We start from the raw sequence: 20053 nt of genomic DNA on the forward strand, positions 1-20053 counted from the left end.
CACTTTTTCTAAAATAGTTTTGTTGTGGTAATGAGTAATGACCAAAAATACTCTCTCATGAAAGTGATGGTTATCTTGATTATAGATAGGTTGACATAATTAACCTATAATTAAAAAACAGTTTGAGGATATGGAGAGAGAAAAAAAAAACCTATTCAACTGTACCCATTAAATGTCATGAAAATCATTAAAATAATTTCATCATTAAAATAAACTTGACAAGGTAGTAAAATGATTCATTATGTGTGATGTGTGTAAAAACTATTTCAATTCTGAAATGATCAACAAAAAGATGCTCATTTTATTTGTCTGCATCCTCAAACCTGCATTCTCATAAGGCAGTGATTTGACCAGGATTTAAGTCATGCGAACCCAAACATTGTCCAAATGCAGCAGCAGAAACAATTGGAAGAATTTGAAACAACTTGTGCTTTTGGCTGAAAAATATTTTATTTTAATTTATTTCTTGAAAATATATTTTTGCAGTGCCACTAGATGTAAAAAGCAGCAGTGTGCTGTGGAAATGGGGTCAACCAGCGGTGAACTGAGTCTCAAGTTATTTGGACAGACCCTTCAGTGAAGCCTGAACTCAAGCTCTCATCTCACTGCCTTTCATTCATTCATCTGTTCTTGACATACTGCACATTATCAGATGCATGGGGTAAATGGGGCTTCAATGATGGAAAACATTACGAAAATAAATAAAGACACAGATGTTGGCAAAGAGGGGGAAGCTATATACAGAGTCCCTATGTGGCATGTCTGTCATTTAAAAGCACCATTAAAAGAGAAAATTGCATTGGTTTAATATCAAATTCCCTCCTTTCTCAAGCAGAGCTGGGCAGCTCTGTCATATCACAGGTTGGGTTGATGATTTTGTGTTCTAACTTTACTCGGCTTTCTTCGACTTCCTCTTGCGGGTTCCTTCACTCAGTTCCTCCTTGGTTTTGGCGGGGGACAGGGGCGCAGCAGCGGCTGGTGCGGGGTGGTGGTGATCATGGGCATCTTCAATACCAAGGGGGGAGCCGAATAGCAAGTGGCACACCCAGGATTCAATGAGGGCGAACGGAGATCCGTGAGAGTGTCGGGCTGTCATAAACACCTGTATAATTAATAAAACAATAGGAAATGTTCTTGAGTAATGAAATTAGAGATTTATTACATTTTCTCAATAAAATGTGAGTGGTGCATGCCTGAGCAAAAAGTCAAAGACCTAATGGATGTTGGGGGTGGTTGCCAGGGCATTGCTATTCGGTTGCTAGAGCACAAAGTATACTTCTTTTTGTATGTGTACACTATGATATGTGTACAGTACATGTTAAAGGACGGTCACACTACACTTTTTGTTCCGCTGACTTCAATTCATATGCATGCGAAGACCGGAAATACAAGCTAATGCGAAATTTGCTGCATTCCAAAGTTCAAGTTTGGAAGAGAAGAATTTTAATACATAGGGTTGGAAGTTGGTACAACATTTTTGTATATGATGTTTATAAATAAAAAAAAGCATACACCAAAGGCTTAATGGAAATGCTGTCCTTATTTGCTCATGATTATGTCATTTTGAGCTTGTATATGATGGGTGAGGAAGAAATTACATGTAAATGAAGTTCATTTGCTGAAAATATTCTCCTCAGCCTCAGTCTAATGTGCCTCTTTAGGGGATTTGGCTCAGGGCTGTTTTATTTAATATTACTGTTTTATTATTATTGGATTTTACTTTCATTTTGCTTTAATTATATATATAAGTGTATATATATATATATATATATATATATATTTATATATATTTATATATGTAAATATATATATAGGTAGCCAGCTCACTCGGCCGTGTTCTTGCAGCGGCATTAAAAGTGAGCCAGCTCTGGCCCAGTAATGGTTGCCAGATTTGCCTAGGCTTTGGATATGCAAATTTGGTCCGATTTGCGCTGAGACACGGCACATTTAGCCACATTCGGCCACATTCGGCCCGATAATGGACCATAAAGGCTGGTCTGATTTTGGGTGAGATATGGCCATACAGACCCGGACCAGTTTAGGGTGAGTGCTGGGGGTCGGTCTCCTTTTACAATGTGGTAAATTATATGTAGCAGTGACCCTTAAATGTAATATCCTTTCCCTGACAACGTTATGTTATTTATTAGTGTTTTTCTTTTTTAAATTCCCATTAATATTTTTTTCCTTTTTTCCCCCCATATTATTATTTTTCTTAACTAACTAAATGAGTAAATTAATGATTTAAAAATATATAAAAAAAATTTTATCAGACTTATTGCTTAGTCTGTAGCCAGAATATGACATGCTTTTTTTTTCCACCACAGAAGCATTCTATTAATCGACAGTAATGATCACTATTACAATATCAGGAGCGACAATCTACAATAATGAGTTTGTGATGATATTGCAGCTTCACCCTCGAATGAGTTGTTTTATTTATTTATTTGCATTACGTTTTTTTTTTTTTTTTGTAAATACATGTACATGAACAGCATTAAATAGTCTTTGTAAATAAGAATAAATGCCATGTCAGATGCTACTTCTGTTCCAAATTGTCAGTGTAAAGATGGCTTTTGTTGATGTAGAAAGAAAAAACTGGATCAGTAACAGTCTATAGTATTGCGATTGATCTCTACAGCCAAAACAATCTTTTTTGCATTAATTTCCTATTATCACTTTAAAGCTGATTTGAAACAATCTGACTTGACTTTACCTGATCTTTTTTTTTTTTTTTTTTTTTTGCAAGTACTGCAAGTACTGACAGTGCATCAGATGGAGTGTTTGAAAAGGTAATCAAAAGATGGCTGTAGCTCGCTTCGGACAGAAATGGGGGAGAAAAGAGTGGGCCCAAAAGCAAACAAATTCTTCCTAAGGTACGTTCCAAAGGTGCACATATTTTAGAAGTTGTACTGAGCACACAAAAATTATTTTTAATTCTGTATAAGATTAAGTGCAAGTGTATTTTTTTATTTAGCAAACAATACTCAGACCAGTACCGGCTAATAGTACCATTTTTTGCTGGCATGATTGTGGCCCAGTGTCGGCTCAGTTTCAATACCCAGTCTCGGACCAGTACCGGCTTAGTGTGCCATTTTTGCAGACGTGATTGTGGCCCAATGCCGGCAGTGTCGGCTCAGTTTAGTACCCAGACTCCAGCCAGTACAGAGGAAGTATTCAATTCTTGTCGGCCTGATGCTTACAGTTTTGGCACCCGGACTCGGGCCAGTGTATTGGGAGGATTCTGGGGCATCATTCATCCTGCGTCTATCCCGAGTCTGGCAAATGCAACCGGGCCGAGTTATTTCTTCCGGCCTGCCGGATATGGGCCATTATCGGTCCGAACTGTTTTGGCTACCTGGGATATATATATATATAGAGGACTCAATACTAAGGATTTGTTCTACTGGGCCAGTGGCCCCACCACAAAAAAAGTACTAAATAAAATAAAATAAAATAAAATAAAATAAAATAAAATAAAATAAAATAAAATAAAATAAAATAAAATAAAATAAAATAAAATAAAATAAAATAAAATAAAATAAAATAAAATAAAATAAAATAAAATAAAATAAAATAAAAAAGTTATTTATTTATTTCTGGTGTTTTTGGCCCATAATCTTTATAAATAAGGTGACACCAAGAACTACTAGCCTAACTTATTTCAAATATTCTTTAAGATAAGTCAGAATAAAATAAGAACAAATAAATACAAAAGAACAAACATAAATGAAATAAAAAGTGCTTTTCAAGTTTTTCAAGATGGTTTAATAATAGTTTTCAGGTACAGAAATTGTATAAAGTAATCTAAATTCATTAAAGTAATCGCCATTCATTGTTTACATGCACACCTAGATTGTTTCAGTCTAACTGAATTCATTCCGATTGGTGAATCTGAATGTAGTGTTTACATGAACGCTAAACAAGTGATTGGTTGATGTGCGTTTTAAAGGGATAGTTCACTTTGAAATTAATCTTATACACAGCCATGTCGAAGTGATCTGATCTGACGTGTACGCAGACTGGTGCATAGATATATACACTAGATGTCGCCTTAAAGACATTCGTTCCAATGAACTGCCGTAGACAAGGCGACATCTAGTGTGTATATATCTATGCACCAGTCTGCGCACACGTCAGATCAGATCACTCGGACATGGCTGTGTATAAGAGGTAAAAACTATATAAATACTGTTCGTTTTCTCACACAAACCACTCGTTTCGTGTCTTAGGCCATCAATGTGTACTTACGATGGGGAATTGTTTAATTTGGACGACGGGGAATTGTTTTAATTTGGACTCTGTGCATGCTCTTTGAAGGCCTATTTATACTTCTGCGTCGAACTACCGGCGTAGCTACGTCGTAGGCTGTGTGTAGCGCGCGTACCCTTCGGCGTACCCTGATGCGCACCTCTCCAAAAATGTAACAACGCGTCAATTCTACGCGGACGCAAGCGCTGTGATTGGTCTGCCAGAACCCCTCCCTCGGGGTTTCACATGCTCCCTAGGTGCGCGTCAACGCGGACAACAACGCAGAAGTATAAATTAAAACCAACACGTTGCCTACAGCGTATAGGCTCCGGCGTAGGTCCGACGCAGAAGTATAATGAGGCCTTGAGGCGGTGACCATAGACCTGCATTATATGACTGACAGACAAGAACGGTTTGACCTAAAAATATTCAAATTGAAACTACTGCGGAAAAAAAGACACCTACATCTTGGATGCCCTTGAGGTAAGCTAAAATATACCAAAAATTAATTTCAAAGTGAACTATCCCTTTAACATTGCTAAGAAAATTCCCGCTCCTCCGTGAGAGATACGAGACCAGTGCGTCTCACACGCTCATCAGTAATCACGCCATCGTCGTCTCGCCGTTCTCTCACGGCCCTCAGCCTCGTCCTGCTCGCCACAGTAAACATAATGAATGGCAACTGTAGAACGCAAAAGCCGAATACCGGACATTTTGGGCGATCTCGAAATCCCGTGCAGACTCGTCACGGTCCACGGAGACTCACTAGTAGCCTAGCCTTGTTGTTGTTTAACTGCGCGCTCTCTTACCGGTAGGCGTGGCTTGGGAGTGGCCTCCAAGGGCAGTGAAGCAAGTGCATTCTGGGAGTTGTTGTCTTTCATCCACATAAGCCAAAAATACATTTTCTGGCTTTTCTCAGTCTAGAAAGCTCAAAATTCAAAAATAATTTCACATTTCTTCTACATAAATGACCCATTTTAAATACACATTAATCTTTCCAGAGGTGAAGTATCTCTTTAAGCTCGAGGGGGTTCTGGTATATGTTTGTGTGTAATAAATGAAAATCAATATATTAAAAAAAAAACTAAATAAAAAAAAAACTATTCTCCTCATTTTATGGCAAAGAGTTGCAACAACATTCTTCAAATTGTTTCTTTTTATGTTCCATTTTAAAAATATCAACATATAGTTTGGAACAACAGACTTCCCATCTATGTGAGAGACTATTTTGCAAAGCAGAGTTCACTTCATAATATAACAGTATGATATATAAAAAAGCGATAATGACAGATTAAACTGCTGAACAAGACATCTGTATTTGCCTTGACAATCTATTGGCTTTTGGTGAATAAAGGAATTTAGATTCAAATTCAGAAAGTAGTGTAGCTTAGGATATAGTTGTTCAGAGAACTAAAAAAGCGTTGCTTTTCTTTATTCCTTTTTAAGAAGATGGATTTCAATAGCATACCCATATATACTGTATCTATTTAACCATATTGAATGAGCTGTGCCAAAGTCCCTTTCAAGGAAAGTCTGTTCACTCAGCGGCCATATTTGCAATGCCTCTGGGCAGCTATTTCAGGCATCCAAGACCAATCCAAGGTCTATTTGAATGGTGGAACCCTTAAATCTCAAAAACTGCTTGCTGAACTCCCAATTAAATAACATATTTTAAATCAGCAGCAAAATCTGACATGAACTGTCCAAGCGATGTTGTTTATTAAGCTCAAATTGCAAAAAAATTTAAAAAAATAAATAAAACTAGACCAGCTAATGCGCATGTGCATTGCGTGAGTCTCCGGCTTCTATGGGAACCAGAGTTTCTAACGGCACAGCAGCTGCAGTGACGCAATGACTTCACTAATCAGCGATTGGTTCTTTCATTTAGAAGGCAGGATGCATTCTGCCATATTGCATGTTGCAGTTCCTCCCATTCATAAGTAATAGGAGTGCACCGTCTTTGTATATCAGTCTTTGGCTGTGCAGGTATTGACAAAGTTCTGTCTCATTGACTGAATTTCTCTAAAAGAGGCTGAATTACCTTGGATGTGGCCATGAAGAGTGTGAAGAGGCAGATGAGCATGCTCTTTGACACAGGGAGCAAGTTAGCCTCCTGAAGTGTGAACAGAATGGCTCCATAAAGACTGGCCTTGGTAGGGCTGAAAATACAAGAATCACATTCTACACTTTTATATCATTCATTCATTTAAAACATAAACAGCTCTTTCTCATAATTTCATTCACTTGGAATGATGGATTAAAAAGGCATGAGTCATATGAACTATCTTTTTGCTACTTTATAGTGTTTAAAAATAATAACAATAATAATTTAAACAGATATGCTCACTATAACATGTCAGTAGAAAGAGATGACTTTACAAACATTCTATTTGTGTACCACCAAAGGTTTTCACCAGTGAACAGACCACTCACAATGACATGTTGAGAACTTCATTGGTCTCTGGCTTCCAGACTCCTCGCAACAGCTGCTCGAAATTGGACATGAGAGCGACCCCTGACCCTGTGAGTATTAACAGAAACAATCAGCAGAGCGGCACAGATCTCCCAAGCAAGAGTTTTTAACGGGTCTTATGGAAGTGTTACATGACCCCCAAAAATAAATCCCTCTGGAGATATAAGATACTTACCCTTGACATAACCAGTAATGACCATGATCAGCCAGCCATGGTGATACGCATGGTGAGCGTGATGGACTCCAGCAGCGATTTTACGAGTCCGGACCACTTCTTTCAACGCCACTAGCACGAGTTTCACAGGCAGAAACGCCACGCATTTGTAGAACAGGTTAAGAGGGCAGAAGAAAATCAAGTACCTGAAAAAAAGAGAGAAAAAACACATTCTGATAAATAGATAGTCACGCAACAACCCTGTTGTCTACAGTTTATCATGTTGGCAAGAGGATTTCATAAAGGTAGTGAACTAGGTAGTGAATAGGGTTAGGCGGTATGATGGTATAAACCTTTCCATGGAAGAAATGTGTTAGCTGGTCAATGTTTTGCTATATATTTTGCAGCTATTAGTCTGCAGAACTGCTTTACGTTATTTGCACATGTAATCAATGAAGAAACATGGAGTAAATGTGGAAATACAGAGTGGGACATATCACAAATAAGTCAAGATGTGGAGAGTGCTGTTATTAAGGGATGTAAAACAAAGTAGTTTAGTTGTTTACAGATTCTTGGCAACTTACCACATTAATATAGAGTGTAACTGTGTGCTAACAAGTCATATATCAGCTATTTATAATGGCTTCAGATGTGTCTAATTCAATCAGAATGTACAGTGAGGATTATTTGTTTGATAAAAAATTTTTTTCTCTTAGTAATATTGTTTTACTGCACTTATAGCACTTTGAAAAGTTAAAAGTTAATATCAAATCAGATATTTCATTGGGTTATCAAAAATAGACATGGTAAAAAAAACTATCAATAATTATTATTTTTGCTGGAAATTATTTATTTTTAAATATAATTTCAGTCTTAATTGTAACTTCTTTTTTATTACTATTTTTGTTACATTTCCAGCGAAATTAACTATTTTGTGATATATTACATTACTACAAATTCAAAAATATGCATACTGTGATGTAATATTCTGAAAGATAACTTATTGCAATGAGTTTTGACATTATAATTAAGTTATTATCATGTTATAAACTGGTTAAGGATGCAAAAGCACAATTTTCATTTTAAATCAAGGTCTGTCTTAAAGTTCTTGAAATTATCTTCGAGGTAACTTCAAAGTGGACATGCATTGAACCATTTCAAAGATCCTCACCACACAGCTGAGGCCAGGAGGATGTGACTGTTGTTATGGAAATAGTCGATGGGAGACACACCAAGCATGATGTCTGCTAGTATGTAGCTCCCAAAACAGTAGAGCATTGCACAGAGCCATGAGGCCACTGGGCTTCTACGGGACACTTCCACAGCACCTGATCAACACAGACCATTACATATGACAATAACACTTTCACTTTTCAACACTTAACATTTACAAAAAAGTCTAAAACTCCATTGACTTTAATTTAAAAAGTTCAATTCTGTTCTTCCAACACAAAAGAGAAACTTCAAGATATAGTTATTCAGTGAAAATATTCCCTTGCAGTGAACTGGATTCATGGATCAGTTGAGTCAAAAAACTGCATTAACTGATTCATAAAAAAAAAATTACTTTTATGATATTTTCTAGGGTACTTTGTCCTTATTAGAGCCTGAAAGTCTCAGACCCTGTTCACTGTACTATAATTGCACCGAAAAGTTCACTATACTCCAAAAAAGGTTTTGGAACAACATGAGGGTTATAAAGAGTAAATAAAGAGAACATTTTTATTTGGGGGTAAACTAATCACTTAACTCCTTTATACAAAAAGTCAATACATTTTGGATAACATGGATCAGGATTTGAATAAACTTGTGAAGTTCACACACAGACTCACCAAATAGCTGCAGAAATCCATCAACATACTTCCAAATTTTTAAATTGCTTAATTCAAATTGTGTATAGTAGCTAATAACGTACATTAACAACATATGGTTTTGATAAGAAATGAGAAAAATGCTAAATAGTAGTGTTTCAATGGTCTCTGTCAGGGATATCTGGACCCATTCGGACACTAACCATCTCAGCTGCTAATCATTTAGTTCATCACCACTGTGTATTTAAGTTCCTCCTTGTTCATGCTTCAGTTGTCAGTTGTTATTTGTGTTAGTGCACACTGTTACACCTGCTGCCTTCTAGTTTAATAAAACCTTGTTTATGTTTTATAATCCTGTCGTTCATCTTTATCTTCTTCTTCATCTCGTCAGAACAACTTACCGAAAATTCGCTGCGATCACTCATGAGAGCCTGGATCTTTTGAGTTTTACTGAAAACTTCTGTCGTCTTGCCATCACCAGCCCCTTCAACGACGAGACCCTGAAGTCTTTGTTCTGGATCGGGGCTAACTATCACCATCCTATAGACCTCCCAGATACCTCTGGAAACAGGAGGGATGCCATCAACTCACCGGACCCAGAGGCCGTTTCACCACCTGCGACCACGGAGGAATAGTGTGAGCCCCCTCACTAACAGAGAGCTGCCGCCCGCCACGACGCATCAGCCAGAGCGCGAGGATAAGTGGACAGCTTTGACCCTCGGCCCGCAAGAGGAGCCCCCCAGTGACTCTGACCAGGGGCGTGAGCCTGCAACATCTGTTCTAGGGTATAATGGCGGAAACAGAGACTGAGGACTGGCTGATGGACTTATCGTCTTATGGACTTATCAAGGTATCGTCTCCCACCCCATCCCGTTTCATGTTCCTCATCACTCTTACTAGACAGTACTATGAATTGTTTGGACAGTAATTTGTTTGTTTTTTTCAGAACATTCATCACTGTTTCTAGACATCACAATGGACTCTTTGAACTCTGATTTGTCTGTTTGTTCAGAACCTTCATTGCTGTTTCTAGACAACACAAGGACCTGCTTGGACTTTATATTACCTTCAAGCTCATTACCTTCAAGTCTCCATCTGCCTCCGTCACTGCCCTTCTCAGGCAATCCTCCAGCCCAACCTCTGCTGGGGGTTTGTAGCCATTCGCTATATCCTGGAATGCCATGCTGTAACGTCGAGCCTCAGGTCAAGCAACCACCATCAATGCCTGAGCGAGTGGATCTTGTGGCTCCGCCTCCGGCCTGTGATCAGCTCGCTCCGTCGACCTGTCGGCTCTGCCTTGGCTCCTCCCACATTTGGCTCCACCAGACACCCTCAGCCTTTCAACTCCACTGGGTTCCCTCGTTCCACCGGCTCCCCCTCAGTCAGTCGTCACTCCACCTTTGCCACAGATTTGCGGATCTTCCGCTAAGCTCCGTTCCTCCACCCCTGTAGCTGCAGCGGGCTCCTCCTTACCTTCAGATAAGCCTCTGTCCTACATCACACCGGCATCATCTCAGTCCTCAGGCACTCTGGCTTCACCTCAGACGCTCGTCGCCGTGGCATCACCTAGGCCTCCTGTGCCAGTGAAGGAGCAGGCTCTCTGTCTGCACCCTGGGATCCATCGGCTCCGCCTCCGTCGGTCGTCAGGGATATCTGGACCCGTTCATTATTAGTTTCACTTTCATGGACTTTTAGTTTGTATTCATCAGTCACATGTGTTCTTTGTCTTTGTTTCCCGCCACTCATCTGTTTCCATGGACAATAACCATTCATCTCAGCTGCTTATCATTTAGCTCAATTTAAAAGGTAGTTCAATTCCTATTCCTCCTTGTTCTTCAGTTATCAGTTGTTATTTGTGTTAGTGCACAATGTTATGCCTGCTACCTTCTAGTTTAATAAAACCTTGTTTATGTTTTATAATCCTGTCGTCCGTCTTCATCTTCTTTTTCATCTTGTAACACTCTCAGACTTTGGGAGCCCATTGTACTTTTGTGAAATTTATGGTAACATATTTGCAACTGTGGTTGCCAAAACTTGACCATAAAAAATACAGTCGCAACATTTTAAGTTTTTCAGCTATAACTTTATTAAAAAATTATTTATAAAATTTGTTTTTAATATTTTAATATACTGACAACCACCTTAAAACAGGTGATAAAGAGAACCACATAATAAATAAAAGTTCATCAAAAGTAGCTTTTCTTAAAGGGATAGTTCACCCAAAAATGAAAATTAGCCCATGATTTACTCACCCTCAAGCCATCCTAGGTGTATATGACATTCTTCTTTCAAACGAATACAATCAGAGAATCAAAACTGTCCAAGCTTTATAATGGTTAACACGATTAACACGATGGTTATAATTTTAGTCAATAAAGTTTTAAATATGGATATTTTTCTTACACTAACACATCGCTTCACTTCAGAAGGCCTTTATTAACCCCTGGAGATGTGTGGAGCACTTTTATCATGGATGGATGCACTTCAAAACAGAAACGGTCATTCACTGCCATTATAAAGAGCCAGGACTTTTTTTTTTATATATAACTCCGATTGTATTCGTCTGAAAGAAGAATGTCACATACACCTGCTTTAGGGTGAGTACATTTTTTTTATTAATAATAATTTTCATTTTTAGGTGAACTATACCTTTAAGCTGAGGTAACTCATTATATACAGAAGGATGATATAAGATGATTTGTCCTTTTTCACATCCAAAAACGAATTTAACTGTAAATTACACTATGGAAATTACTCAATGGGGCCCATCAACTGTTTGGTTACTGACATTTTAGAACAACTTGAGGGTGAGTATATAGATGACAGAATTTAAAAAATTTTGTGAACTATCCCTTTAATTAATTAACAGTAAGTTATCTTATTTTATACGGTGAAAGTCTGTAATAGATTCAAATACCATTGAATTTGTACAGTCTTTTACCATTCAAATGACAACAATTGTTTTACAGTGTATACCATCAAAAACATTACTCTCTAAAGCAGTGTAGGGTTTACCACATGATTTGTGACACCACTAAGACATGTTGTATATCAAGATCTTGGGGTCCACACCACCCCTCTGAAATCTCTAGGGATGAACACATCTCACAGAACAGGTGTAGCTTGGGTAGTTACACACCCAACAGGCATTTTGAATGAAAAATGATCCTCTCAAATGTGGCCTAAAAATAAACAGAAGCCTAAAGCTTTTTGTTCGTCTCAAACTGCAGACCTGTTTCACACCACGACATCCAACATGCACAAACAGCTGACAGGATGAGCTACAGCTAGCAACTGGCTAATGTTTGGACAAAGTGGTGGATATACTGTATATATGCATATACAGCATATCAAATTCTTCACCATCTATGGTGCTATATAACAAGTTTGTGAATTGTAAATGGTATGAGAGTTTTATATTCTATAACTGTGCCCTGGTATATCTGAAAATATGATACCATTTTAAGTGATGGCAAGTTGTGGTGATCAACTATTAACTATTCATTAAATTAAAGCATGGAAAAATAAATCTCACCTAAAACTATTACTACTGGTGTATTACTAATGTGTGAATTGCACTAGTCAAAATGTCACCCCAAAATGAATAACAGTTGAGCACATTTCCCCCAATTCACATAAAAAAAAAATCTCATTCTCATTACAATAATGCAAAAAACAAAAAACAAAAAAAAAAAACAGGCTACATAGGCTAATGGTAGGCTATTACTCGTTCAATTTTTTTTTTTTTTTTTTTTTTTAAAGTCCAGGTAGAGAATCATCATTGAGAATAATAGGAATTACAAAGTCGTAGTAAAACGATCCTGGCAAACATGAATTTGCTTAACAAATTTACTGGGCTTCGTTTTGTCCTCTCCTCTGCTGCTGTCTATTTAGGGCGCTTCTATTTATTGCAGTGAGACTCGCAGTGGAATGCGCACGGACTCTATCGTGTTTCGAGGAGGCTCTTCGAGAGTGGGACAACTCTTCACCATAGAGAAAATACTGATTGAGACGTAGAGACATGGATAAAATATTGAATAGCCTACGGACGAACAGGACTGTTCTGCATTCTATTGCAAAAACAATGTCAGAGTTACAATGAACCCTGAGACAAATTACATAACACTTGTTGAAAACAATAATTATGAATTGAGAATGAATTGTTTCATATTAAATATGTTAATTATTATAATTATTAGCCCATGCTATTGATCTAAATTATGTAAATGCCTAAATATAAAACAAATCGTCATTTTAATTGAACCAAAATAAAGCTCTACAGCAAGATTCTGTTGTTATCTCTAAACAACAATTCCACTTACCTGGTTCATATTTGAGGTAGAGAATTGACACGATATAATAAGCGAGATCAAAAACTGGAAACATCGCCATTTTCGAGAAATACTGGGCAATTTCGCCCAGATTAAGGACATCTAGCACATCCATGATGTTCGACTCTACCGCATGAACAGATCTTCAAGAGACTCGCCGTGTGCACGAGTGAAAGGGTTCACTCACATGCAGATGCCTATTAATACACAGCAAGCTCAGGCGCACTACTGAGGTGAAATCAACACACACGGACACTGCTCGCGCGGAGGAGGTACTGCCACTTACTGGATGACCGCGACATGCGCGCGCCGAGTCGATTATCAAGCCATTTCGAAAATATCAATAATAATAATAATAAATCAATAAATAAAATAAAAGTCATTGTTCCAAAATAAAGAGAGCAGTTCCAAAATAAATGTAAAGTAGTTTCAGGTTTCTCTAAACAGAACAGATGAGCACTTATCTGGGTAAAACCTATGAATTAACTTAAAGGTCATTTCTCTCATTTTGTTAGTTATCAGGTATTTGTGAGGTAATGTCCAAACTTTTTTTCCAGGGAATGTCACTTACAAAACCATTAAGTAATTACATATGGCATAGAAACAGATTCCTTCTGAAACAAGACTCGAATATTATTATTGTTTTGTTTTTATTTGGATGAAGAAAGGCACTGTTTAACACATATCCACTGAGTGACAAAAATACGAAATAGAAAATCCTTTTAAAAGCACAAGAACTCCTTAAGTGCCACTGCATCAGCCACAATTGCAATGTCTTTTGGAGTGACAGGAATTACATGCTTTACTAAAAATTCTGAATAGTGGAACCATTTTGATTGAAAAGTTGAGATACAAAAATAATTAAATTTTTAAACCAACTATCAAAGAAAAGATATTTATGTTTATTGTAGGCCTATGTCCTTATAATTCTTAATTATATATGAGTGAGGTGTACAATTGTGTTTAATGATGAGGGACCATGCTAATAACATTTGCCTAAAAAGGGAACAGGAATTTTCATGTTATAGTAATTACAGGTTAATAAGATTCTTAAACCCCCTAGTTTGGCAAAAAAAATTATATTAGGGATCAGATTCCAGATAGATGTGGGCTTATTAAAGTTCTTTATCCAGTTTATTTTAAAGGTGTTGTTTAAAGTGGTAAAATCAAGAAAGTGTAAACCCCCCTTCTCAGTGTTGTCAGATTTTGCCGCTTGTTAAAGGTTGTATCAGCGATTTCAGGCCCAAAAAAGGCCCAAACATAAATGATCACATTCCTCTAATCTTTCCTAACGATCCGCTAGCTGCCCGCCCCATAAGCAGGCCGTCCAAAAAAGTCTCTGTAGGCAGCCTAGGCTCTGAGATCTGCACACAAAAACAATTGGTTTCACCAACTACTCAAAACCAAAATAAATAGTGTTCCAACCGCTGACATCACTACCAATAACATTGTCATATCCATTAACATGCTAAAATTATTCAGGAGTTGCCATGATTGAAAGGCTGATTTATTAACCATAAAACCTAAAATTGTATTAGTAAAATTAAAATTGACTGTAAAAGTAAATAAATAGGCTAATAGATGTTATTATTACTATTAGTTTTGTTTTTGGTGTTGTTTTTTTACTATATATATATTGAATGTTTGCTTCTAATAGCCTACCATATGCATGTTACTGTAGGCCAGGCTTAAAATGCAACTCTCACTGTTATGTATGTGACAGGGTTCCTGTAACTATCTACCTTCTATCCATCCAGGGCTGAGGTGAAGAGGATGCATGCGGCTTTTGCATATCGGAGTGCTCAGGAACAGAATTGTCGTGTTCTATTTCAGCCGTCAGGTGGCGATGATGATCTACTGACTTATACTCTACTTACACAAAGATCGAGGAAGAAGAGGACGAACCGAGGCGGATATAATCGGCCAAAATGATCGGAGATCTTTTAATTGTGGGGTAAATTCACTGTTTTTATTATTGCAGGAAACGTTTTTTATTAAATAGAAAGTTATTTGTGATGTTCATATGTCTAGTATATTAATGTCTCCGTGTAACAGCTGTTTGTTTTCCTGTCCACGTCACACATCTTCTTACGTTTTCAGCACACTGCTCATGAACGCTGGCGCTGTGCTCAACTTTAAACTGTAAGTAAAGACACAAAAGTTATGTGACGGTTTTAGTTTCGAGGAGATTGCTTGCTAATCGGTTCGGTGTCTTTGCGCAGAAAGAAGAGGGAAACACAGTCTCAAGGGTTTGGTGATGAATCTGGATCATCCAGTACTGGTAACAGCAAATCTTTAACGTTGTAACGAAGTAATTTAATGCGAAGTAACATTTAATGCTGGAATATTAATTCACTGATGGTAAAATACTTCCTTTTTGGTCATCATGCAGTGTCAGCTATAGTTTTTATTTTATTTATTTTATTGATTTCCCTTAGTATAAACATCTATCTGTCTATCTATGAAAAATGTCCATCACGTACAACAAAAAGTGTTGAGTGGTCCATGTTGTAAAAAGTATATAAAGACTATTTATATATTATGATATACATCAAATATTAGATAAATGCTGCATTTCTGCCTCCAGGATTTTTATTTTTCAAGTAGCCCTGTATCATATTTGACTCTTATCATGTATTATTTGTATTTAGGTGACAACGTCAGAGAGTTTTTGCTGAGTCTGCGCTACTTTCGCATATTCATATCCCTTTGGAACATTTTCATCATGTTTTGCATGATTGTGTAAGTATTGACATCCTACTTTCACTCTGTTATGCAATATTAAAAGCTGTTTTGTGGAGAGTTGTTACTATGTAATCGTGTTCTTTGTAATTTTTTTTTTTCAGGTTATTTGGATCATAATACATGGCTGTTACAGTGAGGATGACTACAGACACAAAATATTTAATTATTGGGCGGATCTCATGTAATGGTTATATTGTAAATGGTGCAGAACGTCTTTAAGTCTTATACATAGACTCACCAGGCATCTGTATATTTTGTACAAAAGTGTGTATGATTAATATTGCTTTTACTTTTTGTTAATCAAATGAGGACAGGGCACATGGGAGTTAGATTTTGTTAAAATAAAAAGTACAGTTTAAAACTGCTGTGTTCTACAGAGAAGAGTTAGAACAGCCTTCTCACAGTACCCTATAACTAATGTTAGGTATTTTACCCGATAAGAGTTAGGTTTAAATTAATGGCAGTCTAGTAATGTAAAATCTCTGTATGGGAGATGAAAGCTTTCTGATCATGAATTGAAACAATAAATTACACCTCTTAAAAGCTACTGCTTGATTAATATTAAACACTTTTTAAAAATTGTGTACAGTAGAGAATTCAATTCTGCTATGAACATGTCAATGTTGAATGCATCAAGGCACTTTGCTTTCAGGTTAGGAATAAATATTGACCTGAAGTATCATACACCACATTGACTGACCCACACTAAAATATTTTTTAAATGGGAGACTATAAATGACAATAAAAAAAGTTGTTCCTATAGTGTGAAGTTCCACGGTGTGACAAAGACAGCACAACACACGATTCCATTCACAAAGAACCAGATTCCAGACTGTGAACACAGGAAATCTCACGGTCAAACATTATCTTGTAGTGTGTGAGTGCCATTAGCATGCAGAAGCACCAGTCTTGAGGAGCTTACCAAACTCATTAAAGTCTAACCCGTTTTATACACTTTTAGCCTACATACCATTTCAAGGTCAAATAATGTAATTGCATGTTAAAAAATCACTTGGATCAATTAGAAAATATATACATGTGCATTGAAATTCCAGGACTTTCAAACAGGACTTTTTTTTTTTTTTTTAAGGACTACAATCAAAGATCACACTTATCAAACAATATCTTTAGTATTTAGAGTTTTTTAAAACTCAAAATTACAGATAAGGTAAAAGTGGTGTAAAACTACAACACATTTAATATATTAAAGTTTATAATGGCTATTATTCTTATTATAATTCTGGCATACAAACACCGTGGCATAAGTCACAAACCAACCATTAAATTCACTCAACTGCCAGTTATAATATGGCACATTCATAAGAACATGAGAGAAGGTCTTTAAAAAAAAAAGCAAAGTTTTAATAGTTCAGGTTTATTGAAAAATATATATTTATATACACATATACATTAGGAAGTACAAAATCTTGAAAGTATAGGTTTTTCTCCCTCATCACTGGTAAATGTTGGCTGCTTGGCAGAGAGCCCCCCCACACACACCTCCATGTAGGTTTGGCACTGAAGGGCCATCGGGGTACAGATCTCTCAAAGTTTCTTTTCCATTCTTTATATACACAAATACTAGGAAAACGCCTCATGTTGTCGTCCATTAAAGGTCACTCATGTAAAGGTCCTCTTGAGTTACCTCATTTGATCTTTTGAAAGGGACACAAAAGAGTAAGTTAAAGAACAAGAAATGCACCTCTAACTTTGTATGCCAACGAGTCTGGTGGCGCTTCAGATAAATTGGCTTAAAGATTAGAGCAAGTGTCAACACTATCGATCTGCTGGGGAAAAAAGATCAGTCATCATGTGCACCAGGTAAATGGCAAACACAGACAGTGTCCCGAGAACATGTTCAGCCTTACCTGTTTGAGAGCGTGTAGGACTTATGAAACGAAGCCAGATGAACAGGTTATTCATTTGGTCCTAGCATGATCTGTGGGGAAGGGAGCAGTAAAGGTGAATTGCCTTAATAAACCTTAAATGTATTGTTCTTGCAACTGTCTGGTTGCTCAGTTCACTTGGCTTATTTATTTTTTTTAAAAGAAGTCAACAGAGTCGATCTGCTGGGGAAAAAAGATCAGTCATCATGTGCACCAGGTAAATGACAAACGCACTCTCCCAACAACATGTTCAGCCTTACGTTACCTGTTTGAGAGCATGTAGGACTTATGAAACGAAGCCAGATGAACAGGTGGTCCTAGCATGATCTGTGGGGAAGGGAGTTGTAAACATGAATTGCCTTAATATACCTTAAATATATTGTTCTTGCAATTGTCTGGTTGCTCAGTTCACTTGGCTAATTTTTTTTAAAATGAAGTCAACAGAGTCGATCTGCTGGGGAAAAAAGATAAGTCATCATGTGCACCTGGTAAATGACAAACACAGACAGAACAAGTTCAGCCTTACCTGTTTGAGAGGGTGTAGGACTCGAAACAAAGCCGGATGGAACGGGAGGTTATCCATTAGGTTTTAGCATGGTCTGTGGGAGAGGGAGTAGTAAAGGTCCATTACCTTAACAAAAACTTGAATCTCTAGTTGTTACAACAGTCAGGTTGCTCAGTTAATTTGGCTTTTTATTTTTATTTAAGTCAACAGGATCGATCTGCTGGGGAAAAAAGATTAGTCATCATTGCTACCAGATGTTTTAAAGAGGAGTCTAGGGTGAATCTGAACTCACCAAGATCTGAGTATGCGCTAGAGCAAAGCTCCATTTCCCAACAGTCCACATACTGTAAGACAAACAAAATAAAGCGAGTCAAATGTATTGAAAGAAAAAAGAATTAAGCAGTTACAAATAATCTGCTACAAAGTAACTGAAATAACAGCCGGTATGCAGCTACGATGAAACACTCGCATTAACAGCATGTTTTTGTACATTTATTTACGCTGTATGCGAGTAAACGTTACAATATCAATCAAGTTTCCAAGGTCTAAAAACCTTTCAGCTTCCAACGGAAACGAGCCACGTGGTCAGAGCCTAAACTATACAAAACCCCCTTCATTTTAGGTTTTTAATCCATACAATTTAAGCACAACGCGTATTTGTCAATAACTTCCAATACATTAGCATTTAAAACAATAAATAAAAAACGTATCGTAGATAAATAGAAGTAAACTGCTTACCCTGCAGAAAGGAGGAGGAACTGGGAAGAATAAGCAGGCGACCACGCGTTATATAGTCCGCGGCCGCGCGCATGCGCACTTGTGCAGTGATAGATTGTTGCGATTACAAAGACAAAAGCGATAAATCCAAAGGCTATATTTTTATATAATTTTAACCATTCAGGATGTGATGTTACACGCAACAACAACAACAACAACAACAACAACAAAAACAGCTTGGTTCCTTCTTTATATGTTATTGTGTTGTTATTTATTTAGAATAATGCACATGCCTGAAGATTATCACTAGATTGACCATGATCATGAATTGCAATATGCAATAACAGGCTACTCTTGTTTTAAGAGTTTTTAAAAAATCCCTTTTTAATTTAGATGGTTGAAAATAATTTCTATAAAAATCAAAGTGTCGCTGTACCTAAGAACAAAATGAATTTTCCATTTTTCCCCCCATTGCAACATAACGTAAAATGATTTTGAACTACCTGGAATATTTCGAAACATACTTTAGATAAAATAAAAAATGGCTTTAAAATTGCTAGTTGACGATTCATCTCCTTGTTTTACCACATTTTCTCCGGAAGGTGGCAGTATAGGCTAAATTGGAAATTTGCTTTCCTTTTAAAAGTGCCCACTTGTCTTATGAGGTTACTAGAGGTTACTCAAGTATCTGTACAATACATATTCATTTACATTGTAGAATGTCAGCTTCAAAAATTGCTATATTGCTATAATTGCAATTTCCATCGGACAAAAAGTGACATTCACCCAAAATTATTTTGAGCCTTTATATGTCCACGCCCATCTTCTTCTTATTATTTTAAATAAACCTATATTTAAATAATATTAATCTTTGTTTTTCTTCTTCTTCTTCTTCTTCTTCTTCTTCTTCTTCTTCTTCTTAGCCTATTTCGTCATGTTATGCATGGTAGCCTATCTAGGGTGGGCAGATTGCGGTCACACTTGAGACGCACAAACTTGCACGTTCACTGTAGGCAATTAGCGCCTATTTGTGTTATTACATTAGCACATATCTTGTGTTTTGTAAGTCGAGTACATACATAGAGCGGCTCCTAGCTCTTTGTTTTAGCACAAAGAATCTAAAGTCGTGAATTACCAGTCGTAGGATTATCTCCCATCAACAAAGTTCTGACATTAAAAGACC

At 37.0% G+C, this 20053-nt stretch overlaps 2 protein-coding genes and 1 long non-coding RNA gene across 4 annotated transcripts; 1 reads left to right on the plus strand and 2 right to left on the minus strand.

Annotated features, from left to right (window-relative positions):
• Window positions 1–406: 406 nt before the first annotated feature.
• On the minus strand, window positions 407–13222 carry tmem38a (transmembrane protein 38A). The gene is made up of 6 exons (XM_082156681.1): window positions 13009–13222; window positions 8047–8203; window positions 6897–7081; window positions 6682–6769; window positions 6290–6407; window positions 407–1102 (listed from the first exon to the last, which is right to left on the minus strand). The coding sequence occupies exons 1-6, from the start codon at window positions 13130–13132 to the stop codon at window positions 890–892; spliced, it is 885 nt and encodes a 294-aa protein (XP_082012807.1). The 5' UTR covers window positions 13133–13222; the 3' UTR covers window positions 407–889.
• A 1642-nt stretch (window positions 13223–14864) lies between these two features.
• Window positions 14865–16305, plus strand: smim7 (small integral membrane protein 7; the record flags this gene model as incomplete). 2 transcript variants are annotated; one of them, XM_082156691.1, is made up of 5 exons in its annotated part: window positions 14865–14971; window positions 15118–15159; window positions 15240–15298; window positions 15669–15759; window positions 15864–16305. In XM_082156691.1, the coding sequence occupies exons 1-5, from the start codon at window positions 14946–14948 to the stop codon at window positions 15877–15879; spliced, it is 234 nt and encodes a 77-aa protein (XP_082012817.1). In that variant the 5' UTR covers window positions 14865–14945. The 2 variants fall into 2 exon arrangements, with proteins under 2 accessions (XP_082012817.1, XP_082012818.1); XM_082156692.1 differs by lacking the exon at window positions 15864–16305 and having other exon boundaries at window positions 15669–15763.
• Window positions 16306–17121: 816 nt separating this feature from the next.
• On the minus strand, window positions 17122–18961 carry LOC309488459. The gene is made up of 6 exons (XR_014202130.1): window positions 18892–18961; window positions 18446–18497; window positions 18175–18247; window positions 17914–17975; window positions 17631–17701; window positions 17122–17417 (listed from the first exon to the last, which is right to left on the minus strand). It is a non-coding gene; the product is annotated as an uncharacterized lncRNA (long non-coding RNA).
• Between the last annotated feature and the right edge of the window lie 1092 nt (window positions 18962–20053).

Source organism: Leuciscus leuciscus (genome assembly GCF_965113295.1).
Source record: "Leuciscus leuciscus genome assembly, chromosome: 23".
NCBI classification, from domain to species: Eukaryota; Metazoa; Chordata; class Actinopteri; order Cypriniformes; family Leuciscidae; genus Leuciscus; species Leuciscus leuciscus.

Coding starts and splice junctions, on each gene's coding strand:
- tmem38a (XM_082156681.1), bottom strand. CDS start 13,132: ATGGATGTGCTAGATGTCCTTAATCTGGGCGAAATTGCCCAGTATTTC. Junction 7,082..8,046: donor CTCCTGGCCTCAGCTGTGTG/GTGAGGATCTTT, acceptor TCTTTTTTTCAG/GTACTTGATTTTCTTCTGCC. Junction 1,103..6,289: donor TCTTCATGGCCACATCCAAG/GTAATTCAGCCT, acceptor TTAATTATACAG/GTGTTTATGACAGCCCGACA.